This window comes from Bos indicus x Bos taurus, chromosome 27 (assembly GCF_003369695.1).
Source record: "Bos indicus x Bos taurus breed Angus x Brahman F1 hybrid chromosome 27, Bos_hybrid_MaternalHap_v2.0, whole genome shotgun sequence".
In the NCBI taxonomy this organism is placed as follows: domain Eukaryota; kingdom Metazoa; phylum Chordata; class Mammalia; order Artiodactyla; family Bovidae; genus Bos; species Bos indicus x Bos taurus.
In genome coordinates this window covers 41,329,136-41,350,222 of record NC_040102.1, presented here as the reverse complement: position 1 = coordinate 41,350,222, position 21,087 = coordinate 41,329,136, and the positions used below count along the sequence as shown (strand labels likewise).

General features: G+C 46.8%; 2 protein-coding genes across 10 annotated transcripts in view; one reads left to right on the top strand and one right to left on the bottom strand.

The window, feature by feature from the left end:
- Positions 1–10,946, top strand: part of NR1D2 (nuclear receptor subfamily 1 group D member 2) — a 138,593-nt gene extending 127,647 nt beyond the window's left edge. The window contains exons 8-9 of the mRNA XM_027530208.1: positions 8,454–8,501; positions 10,578–10,946. Coding sequence (XP_027386009.1) covers positions 8,454–8,491 — 38 coding nt within the window. The 3' untranslated portion in view covers positions 8,492–8,501; positions 10,578–10,946. The remainder of the gene's footprint in view (positions 1–8,453; positions 8,502–10,577) is intronic.
- Positions 1–21,087, bottom strand: part of THRB (thyroid hormone receptor beta) — a 437,396-nt gene that overhangs the window by 12,365 nt on the left and 403,944 nt on the right. For all 9 annotated transcript variants that reach the window (XM_027530213.1, XM_027530212.1, XM_027530210.1 and 6 more), the window contains 4 exons: positions 16,101–16,201; positions 10,477–10,624; positions 7,298–7,503; positions 1,937–2,083 (listed from right to left, as the gene is read on the bottom strand). In XM_027530213.1, the coding sequence (XP_027386014.1) occupies positions 1,937–2,083; positions 7,298–7,503; positions 10,477–10,624; positions 16,101–16,201 (602 nt within the window). The remainder of the gene's footprint in view (positions 1–1,936; positions 2,084–7,297; positions 7,504–10,476; positions 10,625–16,100; positions 16,202–21,087) is intronic.

Below are 21,087 nucleotides of genomic sequence, written 5' to 3'. Positions count from 1 at the left end.
GTGCCCTGCGCTCAAGAAACGGTTCTGACGTGCTCTTGGCAGCTCTGCCAGCAGCCATTTCAGAGCTTTCGAAACCCTTGGTTGGTGGCCTGGCATGGGTCTCAGCAGAAAGTTATCCTGAGTTTGATTTGAACAGCAGCTGCATCAAACTACCTGTGGCAGAAACTTCCGGTTCTGGGGCCCACCTGGGATCTGGAGCCCACTCCACAGGTAGCTCACGGCCCGTGCCCTTCACAGCCCTCTTTGGGGTTCCAGAGTGTCAAAAGGGACTTCACTGGTGGTTCAGTGTTTACAGAGGGCTTGGGTTTGATCCCTGGTGGGGAACTAAGATCCCACATGCCACACAGCACCACCAAAAGATTAAAAAAAAAAGATAGTGTCAAAGGGTAAAGGCCCTCAGGAGACCACAAGCACCAGAAACATATGTACCGCTGCTGTCAAAATGGTCTCCCCTCCCTTTTTTTCAATTTGGAGACTACAAAATATCAAGCTTGAAAGAGAGGTGGAATCACGACTTTGAAGCAGGCTTAAACTCCCGAGGGAAGCTTGACGGGAGAAGCGTGCCACACTCGGGCCTGGAAAGTTCCAGGCTGAGCTCTCACCCTTGCCAAGGACACAGAGCACGGTGTGTCTGTTGCTGGTGGCAATGGCTTCTTTTCCTTCATTCACTACATAGCTCTCAGTGGCTGGTGGCCTTAAGCTTTACATTTTCTGGAAAACTTTTTTGGTAGGTATTCCAAGGGGAACACAGGACTGATGGGCTAGCTTGCCTTGTAGGAGTAGCCAACTCCAGTTTTTTCTCAGACGCCAAGGACTGAGGAAAGAGGACACAGCCCAGAGACAGAGGACTAAGAGAGGTTTGGGAAAACAGATTCAACCCAGCACCAAAATCAAGAGCTGACACCGGGAGTGAGAGGAAAGGCGTCCTTGGCACAGACGGGACTGTAGACACACTTTCTAGAGGGCAATTTGGCAACGCATGGAAAGTCCTCAGACGAGCAGCTTAGGTCCTTAAATTCCACTTCTGGGATTTGCACCAGGAAACAGGCTGTTCTGTGAACAGGGCTTAGGCACCAGAACGCTCGTTGCAGAATATTTATATTATTAAAAATCAGATATCCCGTAAAGGCAGATAACCTAAATTATGGGAGATCTGTTCTTTAGAATGGGCCTTCCCAGGTGGCTCAGTGGTAAAGAACCCACCTGCCAATGCAGGAGACGCAAGAGACACGGGTTTAATCTCTGGGTCTGGAAGATCCCCTGGAGGAGGAAATGGCAACCCACTGCAGTATTCTTGCCTGGAGAATCCCAGGTGGGATCTTAGTTCCCTGACCTGGGCTCAAACCTATGCCCCCTGCAGGGGACGTGCCGAATCTCACCACTGGACTGCCAGGGACACCCCTCACCTCACCCCACCCCATTTCACTTATTCTTGAGGATGAAGAAACCACCACAAAGCCAGCCTGCTGGGATATAAAGTGGAAATAATACAGACAGAGACTCAAAGAACAGTGGCCCCGTGCCACACAGGTAGACTTCATCTCTTTGATCTTAATTTTCCCCATCTGTAAAGTGGGCTTAACAAAAGCTATCCTGCCAATCTGTTAGAGACTGGATTTCATGAGGCGGGCTTGAGCACAGCAACCAGGACATCACAATGCCAACTGAGAGGAGGTGAGACTGTCTGGTTCTCCTGGGCCTGGAGTCAGGCAGTGGGGAGGCCCCTTATCAGCCTCACATGGATAAGCTGATGGATGATGACCAACAGAGGAGGCGGGGAAACAGGCGGGACAGTGGCTTGTCATTTCGTGCTGCTGTGGTTTTCATATGACTTTTTATAAGTCCCAACTGATTACAATTAAATTACACATAATACTCAGGAACTCAATGGAACTAATCATGAATATGAACAAAGAAGGAAAAGCAATCTCCTCACCTCACAAAACATAGGCAACTTTTTGGCAAAATCCACCACTCTGGTAATTGCTGGTGTGATGATTTTTGTAAAATGGCTGAAGGCTTCTAAGTCGACCTTTCCACCTTCTGGGGCGTTTACTATCGGTGCCTGTCCGATGTCTTCGGGCTGAGGAGGAGAGACAAGGAGGATTTAAATGAAGACACCGAACAGGTCATTGATCACGGTTCTCCCGCAGCAGGAAATCTCTCCTGAACTGACATATACTGTACGGTTTCCACGTCATTCCGTGAGAGACCGTACAGTTTCCAAGACCTTGAGTTCTCTGAGCAAAGATATATGTTCTTGGTCGTCGCTTTCAAAGGCCCCCAGTGATCACGGTCACAGGGCTGTCGCTGTGGAAAGACACTGAGAGAAAGAGGGAGGAGGAGAAACAAGAATCTCGCTCTGTTTCTGAGTGCATGAAGGGGACCTACGTCTGTGGCTCTGGGTGCCGTGTTCAGAGCAGGGCACACTCTGTGGGTGTCCTCCTGTGGGCGGTGGGAGGGGAGGGGGAGCCCCGCACACAGGACCCAAGGATTCACTCTTGCTTGCGATGCCTTTTGCTTGGGTCCCAGTCTGCCCTCCAGAGGCCAGCCCGAAGCTAGCTCCTCAGCTTGGACCGCAACAGGCTGTGGCCTCTCCTTGTATCTCCTGTGCTCACTGGTGCTCCCTGCCAGCAACAGTCCTCCCCGCTGCCCTTTCTGGTCTTTGCCATGGTAATGACTGTCTTGGGTGGTCCTCACCCAGTCCCTGATGGACAGGTGAGCGAAGGAGTGCCCAGGGAGGTTCAGGACCGTTCCGAGGCCAGGACTGGTCCCTGCTCTTCCAGGAGGCCGTGCCTGGGGTCAGAGGAGCCAACACTGCCTGACGGTGGTGTCCTTTGCCCAGAGTCGCGGTGGACATGCAGGGGCGAGGCGGCCAGGCTGGGAGGCGGGAAGAGGGCAGACAGGTCAGGAGGTACGGGCTCCGGGAGCCAGTCCAGCAAGTCCCACCCCTCACCGCAGAGTGGCTGCTGAGGCCACCGCTGGGGACAGACTGCATCTGCCTCTACAGGCCCCAGACTTGACTGTGCCTCTGAGTGACCCACAGAATTGCCGACTCAATAGGTACCTGTTAGAGAATCTGCCTTTCCACCGGCTCCCCAGGGCACGGGTGCCGCTGGCCTGAGCCTGGGCGCTGAGCAGCAGTGGGCGAGCAGTGACCACGCCCAACCCTGGGGACCCACTTCCTGCTTGGCTTCCCCCGTCGCCCCTGTTGCTGCTCTCGCCTCCTTTTAGCACAAAGACAAGCAAGGATGGTTCTTTCACTCTCCTACCGCCACGGGACCAGGTCAGAGGGGTGGCCCAGGCCGTCCAAAGGTGTGACTGGAGATGTACAGACTGGGGTCGAGGGCGGGGGGATTTTTCAATTTGCTGCTGCTGCTAGGTCACTTCAGTCGTGTCCGACTCTGTGCGACCCCATAGATGGCAGCCCACCAGGCTCCCCGTCCCTGGGATTCTCCAGACAAGAACACTGGAGTGGGTTGCCATTTCTTTCTCCAGTGCATGAAAATGAAAAGTGAAAGTGAATTTGCTCAGTCGTGTCTGACTCCTAGCAACCCCATGGACTGCAGCCCACCAGGCTCCTCCGTCCATGGGATTTTCCAATCTACTACATAGCAAACTATGACAGCAGTGACCTATTTTGGATTCTCCAGGAGGTTCTTTTGTTTTTTCTACTTTTGGGGGACAGCAAGTGGATGGGAAAGAAAGCTGGTTTCTGTCTTGTTTCATATCAGTGACTATGTTTTGGGGCAACTGTCAGCATAGCAAGCCCATGGAAGGCTGCTGGTTCTCCGGATGCAAATGGAATTGATGGGATAATCACAGGTAGGGCTTCCCTCTCTCTCCTGTCTCTATCTCTCTCTTATACTGAGTTAAGGGACAAGGACTTCCCTGATGGCAGAAAGCAAAGAGGGACTAAAGAATCTTTTGATGAGGGTGAAAAAGGAAAGTGAAAAAGCTGACTTAAAACTCAACATTCAGAAGATGAAGATCATGGCATCCGGTCCCATCACTTTATGGCAAAGAGATGGGGAAAAAATGGAAAGAGTCACAGGCTTTATTTTCTTGGGCTCCAAAACTACTGTGGACAGTGACTGCAGCCATGAAATTCAAAGACGCTTGCTCCTGGGAAGAAAAGCTACAACAAACCTAGATTGTGCATTAAAAATCAGAGACACCACTTTGCTGACAAAGGTCCATACAGTCAAAGCTGTGGTGTTTCCAGTAGTCATGTATGGATGTGAAAGTTGGACCATAAAGAAGGCTGAGTGCTGTAGAATTGATGTTTTTAAATTGTGGTACTAGAGAAGACTCTTGAGAGTCCCCTGACTCATTTGAAAAGACCCTGATGCTGGGAAAGATTGAAGGCAGGAGGAGAAGGGGATGACAGAGGATGAGATGGTTGGATGGCATCACCGACTTGATAGACATGAGTTTGAGTAAACTCTGGGAGAGAGTGATGGATAGGGAAGCCTGGCGTGCTGCAGTCCATGGGGTCACAAAGAGTTGGACACGACTGGGTGACTGAACAACAACAACAAGGGAAAAGGTACATCAGGAAGTCTGGGGGTGATTATTCCGATGCACACAGCAGCCTGCCACCCTGCAGACCACCTTGCTGGCCTTTCTGATCCCTGCCACTCTGAAATGTGGCCGGGCTCACCTGCGTGTCTGCTTTATAACTCTCTCACAAAGATCAACTAATAAAAGGAAGATGGTAAAAACGTAGAGAGTTGGATACACACATACATAAGGTGATCTTTGTAAGAAATAAAAATAAAATATTATTTTAATAACCCCATGAATCACAGCATGCCAGGCCTCCCTGTCCATCACTGACTCCCGGAGCTCACTCAGCCTCATGTCCATCGAGTCGGTGATGCCATCCAGCTATCTCATCCTCTGTCTTCCCCTTCTCCTCCTGCCCCCAATCCCTCCCAGCAGCAGAGTCTTTTCCAAATAGTCAACTCTTCGCATGAGGTGGCCAAAGTACTGGCCTCTTCAAATATTTTTCCAGACAAGATGGGCCATCATCACATAAAAATGAATGAAATAATATATGTAGTGGTGTTGTAAGCAAAAAAAGTGGTATTGGCCACACAGGAGATGCAAGTCCTCGTGTATAGAAGCCAGTTCCGTACATGGATACTTATGAAGCAAAGCTGTCTTTAATGAAGGATTTTTAACAGCCTTGCAGGAATAATTCACAACCCCCAAGAGTCACTTTTAATCCTGAGCATAAACACTCAGTCACAACCACCCAGCTGCAGGGAGCATGTGTAAGTGTGTCCAGTGGCTGAGACGGCGGGCTTAGCTGTGGTGTCTCTGAGGGTGGATCCATGGAACTCGATGATCCATTTCACAGATATTTATTGCGCTCAGTTCTGGTTATCTACTGCTGCATAACAAACTCTCCCCAAACCCGAAACACTACTTTTTCATTTAAAACAATACATTTTCACTGAGTCTCAGAGTTCTGGGTGGTTCTTCAGGGGTCCCTCATGAAATCTCAGCAGAGACTGGTGTCATCTGTAGATGACTCCAGTCACACCACTGGTGCCTGGGCGGGTAGGAAGTCTCTCCACATGGCTGCCTGGGGCTTCCTCCCAGCATGGCGGTCTCAAGGCAGGGGAACTCTCACTCTTTTAGTTTGTTAGGGCAGTTGGCTTCCCTCAGAGACCACATGGCATCCCTCTCCAAAATAACCAACTGGAAACTGCAAGGCTTCTTATGACCCAGCCTTAGGAGTCACTCTGCCCAAATCCGTCGCTTCAAGGAATCACAGCCCAGCCCAGATTCAAGGGAAGAGAGGACTAGATGCTACCACTCCTTGGTGAAGAAAGGGAGAAAAGAATTGATTGGCAGTCACCTTAGGGAAAAGCTACCGTCAGCTTCAACCACACATGTGACAGACACTGAAGGTGACAGAGCTGAATGGAACCCTGTCCTTCCCCCAAGGAGATCGGGGGTGGCCCAGGCACAGAAGGGGACTGGCTGACAGAAACAAAGCTCACTGTAGAGACAGACGGGATGATGGAGGCGTTCTGTCTCCCCCAGCATCCCTCGAGGAAAAAATATCCTGGAGAAACAGTTATTTGCATTTGGACCAAGCGGGACAGTTCCTTGAACATATCAAGGATCTAAAAAATATACACTTCACGTCAGCTCCATGACGGGGGGGGAGACAGGTGGGTAAAGCAGTGGCTCTGTAAACATCAACGTCCTGAACAGAACCTTGCGCCTGGGTAACCTTACAGCCTGAAGAAAGTCTACTGGCAAATCATTCTGTGCAATGCCTTTCCTGGTTCTTTCTATAGACGATTGAGAAAAGCATTACAAGCCTTTGAGTTAAAGGTATGGATGTGGCTGTTTTAATCATTAAAATCATGCTATCTTGGCTGAAGACTTGGGCCAAAAACCCAAGTTGGCTGTTTGGCCACTTTATGTTGGGCAAACCTCAGGTGGGACACTGGAAGGCCTGGGGCTTGGTTTGCATACCTGTAAAGCGAGGATGGTGATTCCAGCCTACCTAACCCAAAGTGTCGTGAAGTCCAAAGAAGCAATGGATAGGAAGGCCTTTCACAATGGTTAGTTTTCGTTCGTTTGTTTTTTGACATGGGCCATTTTTAAAGTCTTTATTGAATTTGTTACATTTTTCCTTCCATTTTATGTTTTGATGTTCTGGCCACAAGGCATGTGGGATCCCAGCTCCCTGACCAGGGACTGAACTGCATTCCCTGCATTGAAAGCCCAAGTCCTAAGCCCTGGACCACCATAAAATGCCTAGTTTTATAAAAATGTCAAACATGGATATTCCAAGGGTCTGGAAAGGCCTGTTTTTCTTTACACTCCCCTCCCCCAACCCTACTCCAGATTCTCATCGTCCCCCTGGACCTGACAGCATTTAAAACTCAACGTTTTGACTTCCATTGATGTAAAAATACATTCAATATATGGGTCACTTCTTTATAGGGGTGATTCTAAACGGGATATTTTGGAGTGAGTTTAGGGGATGAAATATGTATATAAATGGGCATCTGAGGGAAGACCTGAGTATAAAAAGGGAGAGCTGGCAGGTAAAGAATTTTGCTAATCAGTTGACCCAGGGCTGGCGTACTTCACAGTAGAAGCAAAGAGCTAACTGCATTAGAATTCAGTGACTCACATGCAGAAGACTGGCCCTGCACTCCCATCAATAACAGGCGGGAGACACCACCATCCCAGGTTCTGAGCACCCAGGGCACAGAGGCAAACAGAAGCGGAAGCGGAAGCGGAAGCGGAAGGGGCGGGGTCTTACCAGGAACTTCCGCTTCTGCTTCCAGTGGCTGCCCTGGGCGTTGGTGGCCACGTGGGCCTCGGTGACGGTCTTGATGAGCTCCCATTCCTGGTCAGTGGGCTCTGGCTTGTGCCCCATGGATCTCTGCAGCTCCTCCCGCCGCCTCTTCTCCCGGTTCTCCTCGATGAGCTTCCTCTTGGCCAGACGCTTGCTGTCGTCTAGGACCACTGCGGGGGGAGAGGGACACAGAGCAGATGCTCTCCAGACAGCTGGCAGACCAGGGCGGGGCTTGAGCGGCTCAGAGGGGGTCACCTCGAGTCCTTTCTCCTTCAGGGCAAACTGCCACCGGCTAGCCATTGTCCACCACAAGCCCCAGCACCAATTCCCCAAAGCCTAGCAAGCTTTCCAAAACGAAGGTGGGTGGGGGAGACACACTTGGACACCGGGCATCTTAGCTCCACAGAGGGTGACCCTAAATAAGAACGAAGCAGAGCCAGGTAAAGCCCATCCCACCTAGAGGGTCATAGGTGGGTCTGTCTAGCCAGTCATCTGAGTTCACTCTTAAGGTGTCTGTTCTTCCCCTCAGCCCTAGCCTCCCCAAACGGTTCTTAGTAAGGACTTCAGGTTAAAAAAATTCTGGAGCAGTAAACAGAGGCTGGTATCCCTTTCTCAGAGGGAAAAGGAGTCTTGCTCTTCATTTGTTTACTCAAGGCTGATTGGAGTGGCTAGGAGCTTGGCTAGGCCAAGCTCAGCCCTCACAGATACTTTCTTTGCATTGCTGTATTCCTGGTCAACCCTCAAAGTGATTAAAGAGCCCAGGCTTTGGAATCTAGAAAGACTGGGGCTTGAATCCTGAGACTACCACATTCTAGCTGTGTGACCAGCTTACTGAGGGTCTCTGAGCTTTTGATTTTTCCAGTATAAAATAGGATCAATAAGACCTACTTTTCAGGGTATCAGTATGATGATGCTGGACACGTGCTCAGTAAATAGAGCCATGAATTGTATCATTTATCCGTGGTCCCCAACCTTTTTGGCACCAGAGACTTACTTTGTGGAAGACACTTTCTTTTTTTCCCTGTGGACTGCAGGTTGGGGGGTGATTTGGGGATGATTCACACACATTGCATTTATTGCACATGTCATTTCTAATCTAACGCTCCTGCTGGTCTGACAGGTGGTACCAGTTCAGGGCCAGAGGTTGAGGACCCCTGATACGCAAAAGGTAAATCAGAAGTGCAGGTAAGAGCAACCTATACTTCTGTGGTTAATTTCCAAAAGGAAAGCATTTCACCAGATGCTTAGTAGCTCTCAGTGGCACGGAAAGGCTCAGGGCTCATACTACAGAGTCATAGTGTTTTACCAGTGCTGGATCTCAGCTCTGATCTACTCCAACTCCCTCTTTCACAGAGAAGGAAGAAGGCGATCATGACTTCCCAAAAGTCACACAGCAAGTTAATGGCAGGACCAAGCTAAGACCCAGGACCTCTGACTGCAGTCCTAGAACATCATTGTCCTAGGGCCATTTCCTGAGGAAGGTGTGACCTGCTAGGAAAAGAAAAAAAAAAAAAAAAAAGCAGGCATAGCAGAGGAAGGGAACCAAAAGTGCCTGGTGAATCCATAAACAGAATGAGACCCTGATCGTGGAGACATGGTTGGATCTTTACAGTGAGGGGGGCACTTAGAAATGTGGGCGGGCTGGGTGAGCCCCGTGAAGTCAGCATGGTTCACCCAGTAAAAGGAGGCAAGGAGAGGGCTGTGCTTATAACCCCACCCCCCAAATGCTTCCCTGGTGTCAGGGACCGTGGCAAATTGGACGTGTATTATTCTAGTTGAATCCTAAGATCAGCGATGACTTCACATAAGGGAAACCTGAAGTTAAGTCAGTGGGCACACAGCTAGTAAGTGGCAGGCCCAGGACGCCAACAGTTTTTCTGATTATAAAACCTGAGCTCTTATAATGAATGCCTCACACGCAAGCAAGTTGCACTCAAATGAATTTCCACCTAGTGTGGATTAACACTGAGTTTTTAAAGCTCATCAACTTTCGCATCTTTAACTTCCAATAAAACAATGCAACGGACATTCAGCAGGTCCCTTCTCTCCACAGAACCTTAGCAGACATTTTGTTGGCAACCGGTAAAAGCCTTTCTGAGACAAAGAACTCAGCCAGAGGTGGGGATTAACCCATGGTTTCCAGCCTCACGCCCTGACACAACCCTCCTCCTTTTTTTCTATATAAAAGATTCCCCTTCTGTCTTCTTTAATGGGCAAACCAAGGACGTTCCAGAGATTTTTGCTGTTGTTCTTAGAGAACTCTGTTTATCACATAAATGTGGCTGTGACTCTTTCCTCTTCATGAGGTCCTCACTGCATTCTTTTTTCCTTCCTCTTTTCTTTAAACTAAAAGTTGAAATCCTTCATCAATGTGCAAAAAATTTATGCCAGAAGAAACTAGTAACCCAGATACCTAGCAAAAGGGAGGGCACACATTCTGAATGGCACGATTCTTATTTCATGATTAGATTAATTAAAGTGACTGGTGTAAATCCCTTGCACAGTGTGGAGAAGAGACCCCGACGGCTAATCTCACTGCCATATGCTGTGGCACTTTGAAAACTGGGGAGGATGACTTCAGCTTGGAATGTTTTTATGGGCTAAAAATATACCAACAACAGCAAAAAGCCAACGGCAGGACGAGTCATGCAATAGGACTCAAGTTCACATTCTTTAGAAATTTCTGAACACGATGTTTTCTGCCAGTGCCCCGACTCCAAAAATGCCCACAGAATAAATTCCTGTCTCTGCTTTTGAAAAAAAAAGAGAATTAGTCCATGCGGTTCTGACCACATGAATGCTGTGTGGAAAATTACACCTCATCAAGGTGGGTGGAAAGACCCCTCATGTGTAACCTCTGTGCAAACAGAGTGTGGCTGCCTGTCCTGCAAGCGTGATGGGGACAGTTTAACGTCTGTCCCTCAGCCATCATCCGGATGCCTCTGGAGTCAGGCGCTGATGGCGAAGGTCGGATGGAAACCGACCAGCCATGGGTGGGAGTGAGGGTCCCTGAAAGGGCTGGGTGCTTGCCCCCTGTCCACAGCATTCCTGCTTTCTTTCCTGCCTGGTTGTTGTCCTTGAGCCACGCTTTCCCCAGTCGCCACTCCCTGAATATGAAGCAAAGGAAGCAAATTGTTACTTACAATCTGTTGCCATGCCAACGTAGATGCATTTTTTAAAGCGACATTCCTGGCACTGATTTCTTGTAACTTTGTCTATGACACACTTTCCTTCATATTTACAGGAATAGGATGGATGGAGATTTTTCTGAATGGTTCTTCTAAAGAAACCCTACATGAAAAAGAAAGACCCAAGACAGCCATTTCAGATTGTCTAGAAATAAAGGCCCGCCAGCATTTTGCATCTTCCTACCACGGTGGCTGGTTTTGGACCTCACCTGTACACAGGCCTGTAGCTCTACCTGTTCCAGTACAGGCAGCTGAGCCAAAGTGAATCTAAGTAGGTCTCAATCTGAGGAGAGGGAGAGGTCAGAAGCTATGGAGTCATCATCTTTTTGGCATTTACTCAAAGCTAACGGGAAAATTGGTGTTCACACTTATGTTTTGCAAACAGTGAATCATATAAATAAATTATATTATTTCATTTTATAGAATGCCACAGTGTCAAAGTTTCTCAATCGTGTCTGTTTCTTTGCCACCACAGGGACTGTAGCCCACCAAGCTCCTCTGTCCACAGGATTCTCCAGGCAAGAACACTGGAGTGGGTTGCCATGCCCTTCTGCAGGGGATCTTCCCCACGCAGGGGATCTTCCCCACTCAGGGATTGAACTTGGGTCTTCTGCCTTGTAGGCAGATTCTTTACCGTCTGAGCCAAGCTTTGAAGAGGTTTGCTCTTTATACTGGAGAACAAAAAAGCTAGATACTTGTGATACTCTGTGAATTAGTAATATAATTATCTAGTATTTAAATGCACGTGTTAACTGCCTTTAGAGATTTAGTTTAATTCTGGTTTTTGACTCTTGAGATGGCCGTGACCAGCTCAGATAGCCCTTAAAACAACAGTCACTGGGGAGGAGAAAATTCCAAATTCTTTACCAAATTTTCCCCAAAGCTCGAGGCATTGACTTCTCCTTTTCTAGCACCCTGTTTCTCCAGGGTCTACAGACACTTGCCCTAAAGTTCAGTGTTTCTTCCTCTCAAGGCACAGGAGAGGGCCACCTGAGGAAAGAAGGCGGTTCCAGCCTAGGTGACTTATGTAACACCCTCAAGGCGGTGTCACATGAGAACCCTTTCTGGACATGGTACTCAAGTCATAACAGCAGAAAGCACTCCTTGTGAGTGGCGCGGTGCAGAGTGCTGCAGACAAGTGCCACGGCCTCTGTCTCTCCCACAACCTTCTGAGGTCGGTACTCTTAATATCTCCACTGCGGGGATTAAAAAACTAAGCCTCAGACAGGTTCAATCACTTGCCCCAAATCACATGGCAAGTACACGCTGGAACTGGAACCTGGGAATTGGACTGCAAGTCTTACTTATTTAACTGCTCATATGATATAAACTTAGTCCAGTTTTACTGTATTATTTAAATGTTTTAGATGAACATACTATAAACTGTCCTTTCTCACCCACTCTCAAAAAACCACATCGTTGTATGTTTTAGTATATATTAGCAAGGCACAACAGGTTTTAAAGGACGTTGCCTGTTAAAGCTTAAAGGAACCTCCAACTTCGTTGCATAAATTGGACTTAGATGCCAGCTGATCTAGTGAAAGTCGCTCAGTTGTGTCCGACTCTTTGCGACCCCAAGGACTATCCAGTGCGTGGAATTCTCCAGGCCAGAACACTGGAGTGGGTAGCCATTCCCTTCTCCAGGGGATCTTCCCAACCCAGGGATCGAACCCAGGTCTCCTGCATTGCAGGCAGATTCTTTACCAGCTGATCCACCAGGATTAAGCCCAAATTTTAATTATCCCATTTAACCGGCCCTGGCTTTGATTATGTACCTATACCATCTGCATATTCCTCACTCAGACTCAGGAACTCTTCTTTACAAGGAAAAGGTCTGAGGAAGGGTTTTCCATCGGGCAAAGCAGAGTAACCTGGAGGAATGGCGGACTGAGACTCAGGGACTCAGCGTCAGGGCGCGTGTGCTCATCCCTGGTCACTTCTGTTACTCAAGTCCTAACAGAAGAGCTGTCGTATTATATTTGGCTCTGCATCCTTAAACACTGAGCCCATTAGTTTGAATGACGTTGACAAACTGTCATAAGAGTCCCGAAAGCACACATGGGGCAGCGGCTGACATGTGTTTCCTGGGTGTCCATGGTGGGCTGTCCTGCCAGGCTTGGACGTCAGGGCCTGCAGAGGGAAACAAGCTTCCCCGCCTGCCCCCTCCACCCTGTACTCCTCCCTCCACCCCCCACCACTACCCTTCGAGGGTTGCACTCACTTGAAAGGCAGAAGAAACAGAGATGCTAGCAAGAAGTCAGATGTCATAGGCAGGGAGGAGGGCCACTGGCTGGCATCCTCCTTCTGGTTTCCCTAGAGGTGGCAACACTGAAGGCCGGGGCCTCCACGAGCATGCTGACCGCTGCTCTGAAGTTGGGAGACTGTTCCCCTGAAGTCAGGAGACCCTTCCTCCCTCATCTGCTCACACTGGCTCGTGTCCTGGGGCAGGGCCCACGGAGGAGTCAGACAGGAGCAGGGAGGGGACGAGGTGATGAACCAGAAGCAGACGTAATGAGCATTTTTCCAAAAAGGCTTCTCTGGGAACCTTTAGAAGGAATGAATGAAATAACTGATGCATGGCTTATTTTGAAAAAAAAAAAAAAAAGTTGAGGTAGCACGCTGTGCCATTCTTAGTGCCATTTTTTCTGTGGCTCATCTCGCTGCTTCTTCTTGGGCACTTCATGGACCAGATCCTTTTTAAGGCTCAGGCTTCCCCTGAGGCATGATAGAAGCAAATTTTGACACATGATGAAGGAACACTTCATTTGAATAAATGTCCAAGATGGTAGGTTCCTTAATTTTAAAAAGGGAGAAACATCAACTTTTGCGAGTGAACTTGGATAGAAAATATTTACTTATAAAAAAATCTTTTTGAGACAAAAGAGATGTCTCAGGGACAGAGTAAGGACATATCTTTCACTGATGAGTTGCTGGTGAGCAGAGGTTTTGCTTTTATAAATTGACATTAGACACGTTTCTCTGCATTTTGAGAAGAACTGAATCCATTTCTTAGTGGTCCAGATGATGCCGTAATCAGCGCTAAAAAGTGATTTATTGTAGGAGCATAAACTTTCTTTCTACAAAAGATGCATGAAAACTGGCCTATCCCAATGGACGGAACATCTGATCTGGAAGATTTCCACTGTCTTCCAGGCAAAAACAGGAAGAAAAGAGTCCCTCGGCACACTGTGAGTAGTGGGTAGAAATACTTGTAAATTATAGGTTTGAATAAACAAGATTTGAAGTGCAACTTTTTTCATTTTTGGCCACTTTTAAAAGCCCTGTTTCATTTGAACATCTCTTTTGCTTTTTTTCCAAGATGCTCTGTCCTTATGTTAAGTGATCTGTGTAACTGCCCTTGGGTTTCCCAGGTGACATAAGAGACATGGGTTCCAACCCTGGGTCAGGGAAGATTCCCTGGAGAAGGGCATGGCAACCCACTCCGGAATTCTTGCCTGGAAAATTCCATAGACAGAGAAGCCTGGCAGGCTGCAGTCCATGGGGTCACAAAGAGTCAGACACAACTGAATGACTAAACAGCAAACAGCAGCAGTGAGCATCAAGTCCTCTGCAAGGTACATTGGGTTTTTAGAGTCACTTTGGGAGCTGAATGTTAAATGGAATTTTCATTAGAGTCGCTCCTAGAATTCAAAATTTGTCATTAAAAACTGATTTGAGAGAATCTCAACACTGCATAATCAGGTAGGTAAAAGCCTTCTTAACTGGGGCTAATTTAGAAAAAAAACCCATTTGAATTGCTGAGCTTTTGGAATGAGGGAAAGCATCTACAGAAATGGTTTTAGCAGTTTCAAACAAAGCCCATAAAATTGGCCTTTCAAGAGACAGTCTGCAAGTTTCCCAATTAATAAGCAGCCGCAACTTATTTGTAAATAATGTCATCAAACTCCTTATGATATTATTTTCATAGATGTAATAGCAACCTTTAGCCCAATCTTTGTTAAAAGGTTACAAATTCTAGATCAAAGGGGTCTGGATGAATGAGAGCAATATTATATCACATTCCAAAAAAAGAGTCTTGCCTTGAGACCTTAAAAATGACCTCTTTTCACTGGATATATCATCTTAACACTTTAGCAGGCTACATGTTTCCTAATTTTGTGCACAGAAAGAAGGGAGTTTGCATGGAAAATCTTCCACGAGGGAAATGACACCCATCAGTATGAACCGAGCTAACACGTTGAATTTGGGGGTCTAGGGTCAAAGGTTAGGAGAAAAGGAGGTAGTTGGAGGAAGGGAAGGAGAGGAGAGGTGGTGAGGTAGGTGATGAATGAGGAAGACTGACTTATGAATTTTAATATGATTTTTGCTCCAAAGTTTGTGATCATTTCATTTAAAATAAGGTAAATAAAACGTTCAACAACAAAATTAAAGTCTTTCTCTGACTTACTACCTCTTTTATTTTTATTTATTTATTTTTTCACTACCTCTTTTATAAAACATCAGCTGAATGCCCTGGGTTAAGCTCTGTTTACCTTTACAGTGAACTTTACCTCCTGGCTTCCCTGATGGCTCAGATGATAAAGCGTCTGCCTGCAGTGCAGGAGACCCGGGTTTGATCCCTGGGTCGGGAAGATCCCCTGGAGAAGGAAATGGCAATCCACTCCAGTACTCTTGCCTGGAAAATTCCATGGACGGAGGAGCCTGGTAGGCTACAGTCCATGGGGTCACACAGAGTCGGACACGACTGAACAACTTCACTCACATATCTCCTAGGCTAGGTTGTTGGACCAAAACGTGTTTGCCAGAAACTCAACGTCATGTTGATAATGAAGATGTAAGTCTGCAAATTCAGGGTCACTTTCCTCAAGCACACTGACTGTTGTTTGCCGGCGTATTCTTGTCCAGTGTCTCCTGCAGGTGAGTCTGGAGAGGATGTGATTACTGAGGGACAACAAGCATTCACCCAGGGACTGCAGCCTGTGCCAACAGCCGGTTTGGACAGTTTCAGCACAGAATTGAACCTAAGCAGCCTCAAAGATAGTCCCTAATGGAGCCCTGGAAAGTGAGCATATTCAGTCGGGTTCACACTGGCAAACGGCTCGGGGTTGAGGCCAACTCTGTCCCCGGAAATGCTCGAGATAAAGCAGGAGGAGAAATGGTCATTTCTTGGGAGGGTAACACGTTATAAAATATCAATGCGTTTTTAAACTGAAAAGGAGCCTTTATCAATTTCTTTTTATTTAATCAATTTTTCTACCTGTTGGATAGCATCATAGACAACAGTGGACGTGAGTCTGAGCAAACTCTGAGAGACAGTGGCCAGCGTGCCTGCTGCAGCCTGGCGTGCTGCAGTCCGCGGGGTCGAAAACGGTCGGACACCACTGAGCGACTGAGTAACAGCGCCACCAGATCTCACACTCTCGCAAAACTTCATCTAGTTATTTTCAATTTGAAAAAAAAATTGTCTTGAATATGTGCCCCCCCCCCCCCCCCAAATGAAGAGGTCCATCAGACACCCGGGTGATCACAGCCCATGAATGTCGGGGTTTGGTTCGAATTCAAACCGAACCTTCCGGCTGCGTTCCGGAAGCTCCGGGGAGGGGCCGTCCCGCAGTTACCTTGCAGCCTTCGCACGTGATGCAGCGGTAGTGGTAGCCTGTGGCTTTGTCACCGCACACGACGCACAACTCGTCCTTGTCTAAGTAACTGGGGATGTAGCCTGTGGGGAGGACAGAAGAGGAGGTGAGAAAGACATCATGTTCAAGTCAGAGATGCCACAGCCAGGAGGAGGACTGGGGAGGACCAACGGAGGGTGGAGGACGGCACGACCGAGTTGTTTTATGCATTTTAACACAACTTTTGCTTTATGGTTTGCACATTGTGATCATTTAGTTTTAAATATAGAAAGTAAATAAAACACTGAACAAGAAAACATTTTAAAAGTCTTTCCCACCCTCTCCTTCCCACACTGCCCCGCCCCGCCCCGTCATGTCCATAAGTCTGCTCTCCATGTCTGTGGGAAGGAGAGGGTGGGACCAATGGAGAGAGCACCGTGGAAACATGTACATTACCATCGGTAAAACCGACAGCCAGTGTGGATTTGCTGTATGACCTAGGGAACTCAAACCGGGGCTCTGGGACAACCTAGAGGGGTGGGATGGGGTGGGAGGTGGGACGGAGGCTCAAGAGGCAGGGGACATATGTAATCAGTTCAGTGGTTCAGTCGTGTCCAACTCCAAAGTATTGGAGTTTCAGCTTCAGCATCAGTCCTTCCAATGATTATTCAGGACTGATTTCCTTTAGGATGGACTGATTGGTTGGTCTCCTTGCAGTCCAATGGACTCTCAAGACATATGTATACCTGTGGCTGATTCACATTGATGTATGGCAGAAACCAACACAATATTGTAAAGCAATTATCTTCCAATTAAATATAAATAAATTTTAAAAAGTTTTTCTCTGACAATACACTTCCTCAGTAGATTTCTCCAGGATCTTAGGTCACACTTGCAGAGTTAGTATCAGGCCCAGGATTTCTGAGTGCCTTGGAAACAGCTGTGCACACTCGCTGTGCAGGCAGGAATGGCCCTTGGAGCCAACGGGTGCAGCAAGGAGGCCAGTATTTTATTTTAAAATACTTAATATAAGTGAATTCATCATTTTTGTTATATGTAACATTATGAGTAATTATTAAAAAGAAAACATAAGGTCTTTTAAGAGCTACCTGTTCTTTGTTCCTGAAAGATTTGTTCCATGATCACACCCCAATCACAACTTAGATTACTGAGCTGGGGAAACAGTTTCTTTACTCGTCCTAATGCTGTGATACAATAGGTCCCTTGGGTAAACCATGGGTTTTCCACACTGATTAGACCTTAGAATCATCCTGCTTAAAACCATGGAATCTTATGGGGAATTCCACGCGGTCCAGTGGTTAGGACTCTGCACTTTCACTGGTGAGGGCCCAGGTTCAGTTCCTGGTCAGGGAACTAAGACCCCACATACCACATGGTACAGTCAAAAAAGAAAATTGAATCTTGGAACCAACCATTTAAAAATACTGAATCTGAGACCAGCCCCCTGAGAATCTTATTTCAGTGGTCTTAGGGTGTAGAAACACAGGCACTGAGTTTCCTAAACGTTCTCTGGGTGATTCTTATGCACATCTAGAATTGAGACTCCCTGGGCTGGGTTTATACGGAGGGATCCAGAGAGGCCAGGACATGAGACACATGGGGTGCCGTGGATCACAGTCTCTTTCGAAAGGCTTATTTCTGAACCTGTGCTTAGGGGACTTGATCCCTTGGCAATCTAGGTACCATGCAATAAATTAAGAAAACTTTATAGCTGGAAAGGCTCTGAGAGAGCAAGTAATTTTGAGATGAACCGGTCTTCATCAGTTTGGCCTTCCTCAGGCTCAAACCAGAAATTAACAGCAGAGAAGAAAGCCCAGATCTTGACTTCTGGCTCTCCGAAAGTGTTGGTGTTGGTCTTTTTCTTTTTTTTGGTCTTTTTCTAAAAATAACTTCAAAAGTAGAATGAATAAGGCCACCTAAAAAAAAAAAAAAAAAGGTTCTGCAGGGCTTCCCTGGTGACTCAGTGGTAAAGAATTGGACACAGTTACCAATGCAGGAGACACCTGCTGGGTCCCTGGTTCGGGATGACCCCACATGCTGAGGAGTAGCTAAGTTCATGTACTACAACTACTGAGCTTGTGTACCCTGGAGCCTGTGCTCTGCAACAAGAGAAGCCACCATGAAGACAAGCCTGCACGTCGTACCTAGAGAGCAGCCCCGCTCACTGCAACTGCAGAAAGCCTGCACTGCCACAGAACACCCAGCACAGCCAAAAATAAGAGTGAATAAACAAATACATTTTAAGAAAAGGTTCTGCAAACTCGTGATGTGATTACACAGCTCAGCAACTGGGTTGTTGTTGTTGTTCAGTCGCTCAGTAGTGGCAGACTCTCTGTGACCCCGTGGACTGCAGCACCCCAGGCCTCCCTGTCCATCACCAGCTCCCGGAGCTCACTCAAACTCATGTCCATTGAGCTGGTGATGTCATCCAGCCATCTCTTCCTCTGTCATCCCCATCTCCTCTGCCTTTAATCTTTCCCAGCATCAGGGTCTCTTCCAGTAAGTCAGTTCTTTGCATCAGGTAGCCAAAGTATTGGAGTTTCAGCTTCAGTATCAGTCCCTCCAATGAATTTCAGGACTGATTTCCTTCAGGATGGACTGGTTGGATCTCCTTGCAGTCCAAGGGACTCTCAAGAGTCCTCTCCAACACGACAGTTCAAAAGCATCAGTTCTTCGGTGCTCAGCCTTCTTTATGGTCCAACTCTCACATCCGTAATTGACCACTAGAAAAACCATAGCTTTGACTAGATGGAACTTTGTTGGCAAAGTGATGCCTCTGCTTTTTAATACACTGTCTAGGTTGGTCACAGCTTTTCTTCCAAGGAACAAGCATCTTTTAATTTCATGTCTGCAGTAAATAGTGGTTTTGCTTATTACGAAACAAATCCAACTGTGATAACACTTTTTATTACTGCACTCTGAGCTTATTAAATTCCATGACGCAGGAAATTAAAGACACGAACAGAAGCTATGTACTTCCCACCCGTGTCTGCCTCTTTCCTTTCCTTGTACACAATGTCGAAACACAAGAAACGCTTCAGAGAGCAAATCCAGTTTCATAGGTACCACAGGTTCATCACAGAAGCACACAGAGCTTCAGAGAAAACCAAAAAGGCCTGATTTGTTGGGATGTGGAGAGGCTGAGAAAACAAAATCATTCTTTCTCTTGATCATGGTCTTTACGAACGTCTTTGACTCAGGAAACCCTTACTGTGTCCAAAAAAGATCAGCCAGGTTGAAATGACAGATGACTTACTATATGTTTTATCATGACATTTTCATCAATCTTTCATTAAACTGGGTCACGGAGGGCTTACTTTTCAGGAAAAAAGCCTTTGAGAAAACAGAAGAAAATGAACCTTTTTCATAATGACTGTGCTCAGACTTGATTTTAGAAGATTCTCCCTTTTGGGAGGGAGAGAAATGAGTTCAAAGCAAGATTTGGTAAGGCACAAGGATTATCTTTTTAAACATCACAGCTTTTCTTAGTTTACTTTAGCATCATGCAAACATGAATCATCTGTTGAGTTCACTTCAAATGTTTCAAAATTCTCATCAGACATTTAAAAAAAGAGAATTCTGGGAGGGATCTGGGCAGAGAAAAAGGAGAACTGAGAGATCTGTGTGTTCATCCAATCAGTCGTCTATTTGTGAATTTAGAAAACATTTATTTTAGCAGCTGCCACTGCGCTTGGGCTTCCCTGGTGGCTCAGACGGTAAAGAATCCCACCTGCAAGGCAGGAGATCTGGGTTTGACCCCTGGGTTGGGAAGATCCCCTGAGAAGGGAATGGCCACCCACTCCAGTATCCTTTGCTCAAGTGTTCCATGGACAGAGGAGCTTGGCGGGCTATATACAATCCACAGGGTCGCGAAGAGTTGGACACGACTGAACAATTAACACTGTACTTAGTGCTTGTAATATAAAAACAACTAAGACACGGTTTCATCCTTGCGGAAGCATATGTGTAAGCAACTGAGTTCTGTATTTCCAGTCTTGGTTATTTCTCAAGGAGAGAGAAACAGCTGAAAATGAAGGAAAAAACATGAAAAGATGCTCAATGTCATTGCAAGGAAATGCAAATCAGGGTTATACTGAGGTACTACTTAACACCCTCTAGGTTGGTTACGATAAAATGGCAGATAATAACACATGTTGGTGAGGATATGGAGAAATCAGAGCACTCGTATATTGCTGGTAGGAATGTGAAAAGTGCTTTGGAAAAGCACTTTGGCAGTTCCTCAAAAGGTTAACACAAAGTGACCTACGACCCAGCAATCCCACTCTGAAATACATGCTCAAGAGAGCTGAAAACATGTGTCTGTGCCTTATGGCCCAGCAATCCCACTCTGAGATACACACTCAAGAGAGCTGAAAACATGTGTCTGTACAGAAACTTGGACAAAGCAGCACCATGCACAATATTCAGAACGTAGAGACCACCCAAATGTCCATCAGATGATGAGTGGGCAGACAAAATATAGTATATTTGTACAATGGAATCCTGTTCAGTCACGAAAAGGAAGTAAGTACTGTTACACGCTACAGCATGGAAGAACCTGGAAAGCACGCCATGAAAGAAGCCAGATACGAAATGCCATGTATCATCTACCTCTATTTCTGTGAAATATCGAGATTACGCAAATTCATAAAGACAGAAATTAGATTAGTGCTTGCCAAGGTCTGGTGGGAGGGGAGAATGGACTATGACTACTGAAGGATACAAAGTTTCTTTTCAAGGTAATGAAAATGTTCTGGAATTGTGCAGTGTTGATGGCTGCACAACTCTGTGAATATACTAGAAACCACTGAGTGAAAAAAACCCTGTTTTGGGGACTTCCCTGGTTAGGGCTCTGTGCTTCCCCTGCAGGGGACTGCAGCTCAGTCCCTGGTCACAAACTAAGATCTCACATGCTGCATGGTGCAACAACATCAAAAAAAAAAGAAATAAATGGAATTAAAAAAGAAAA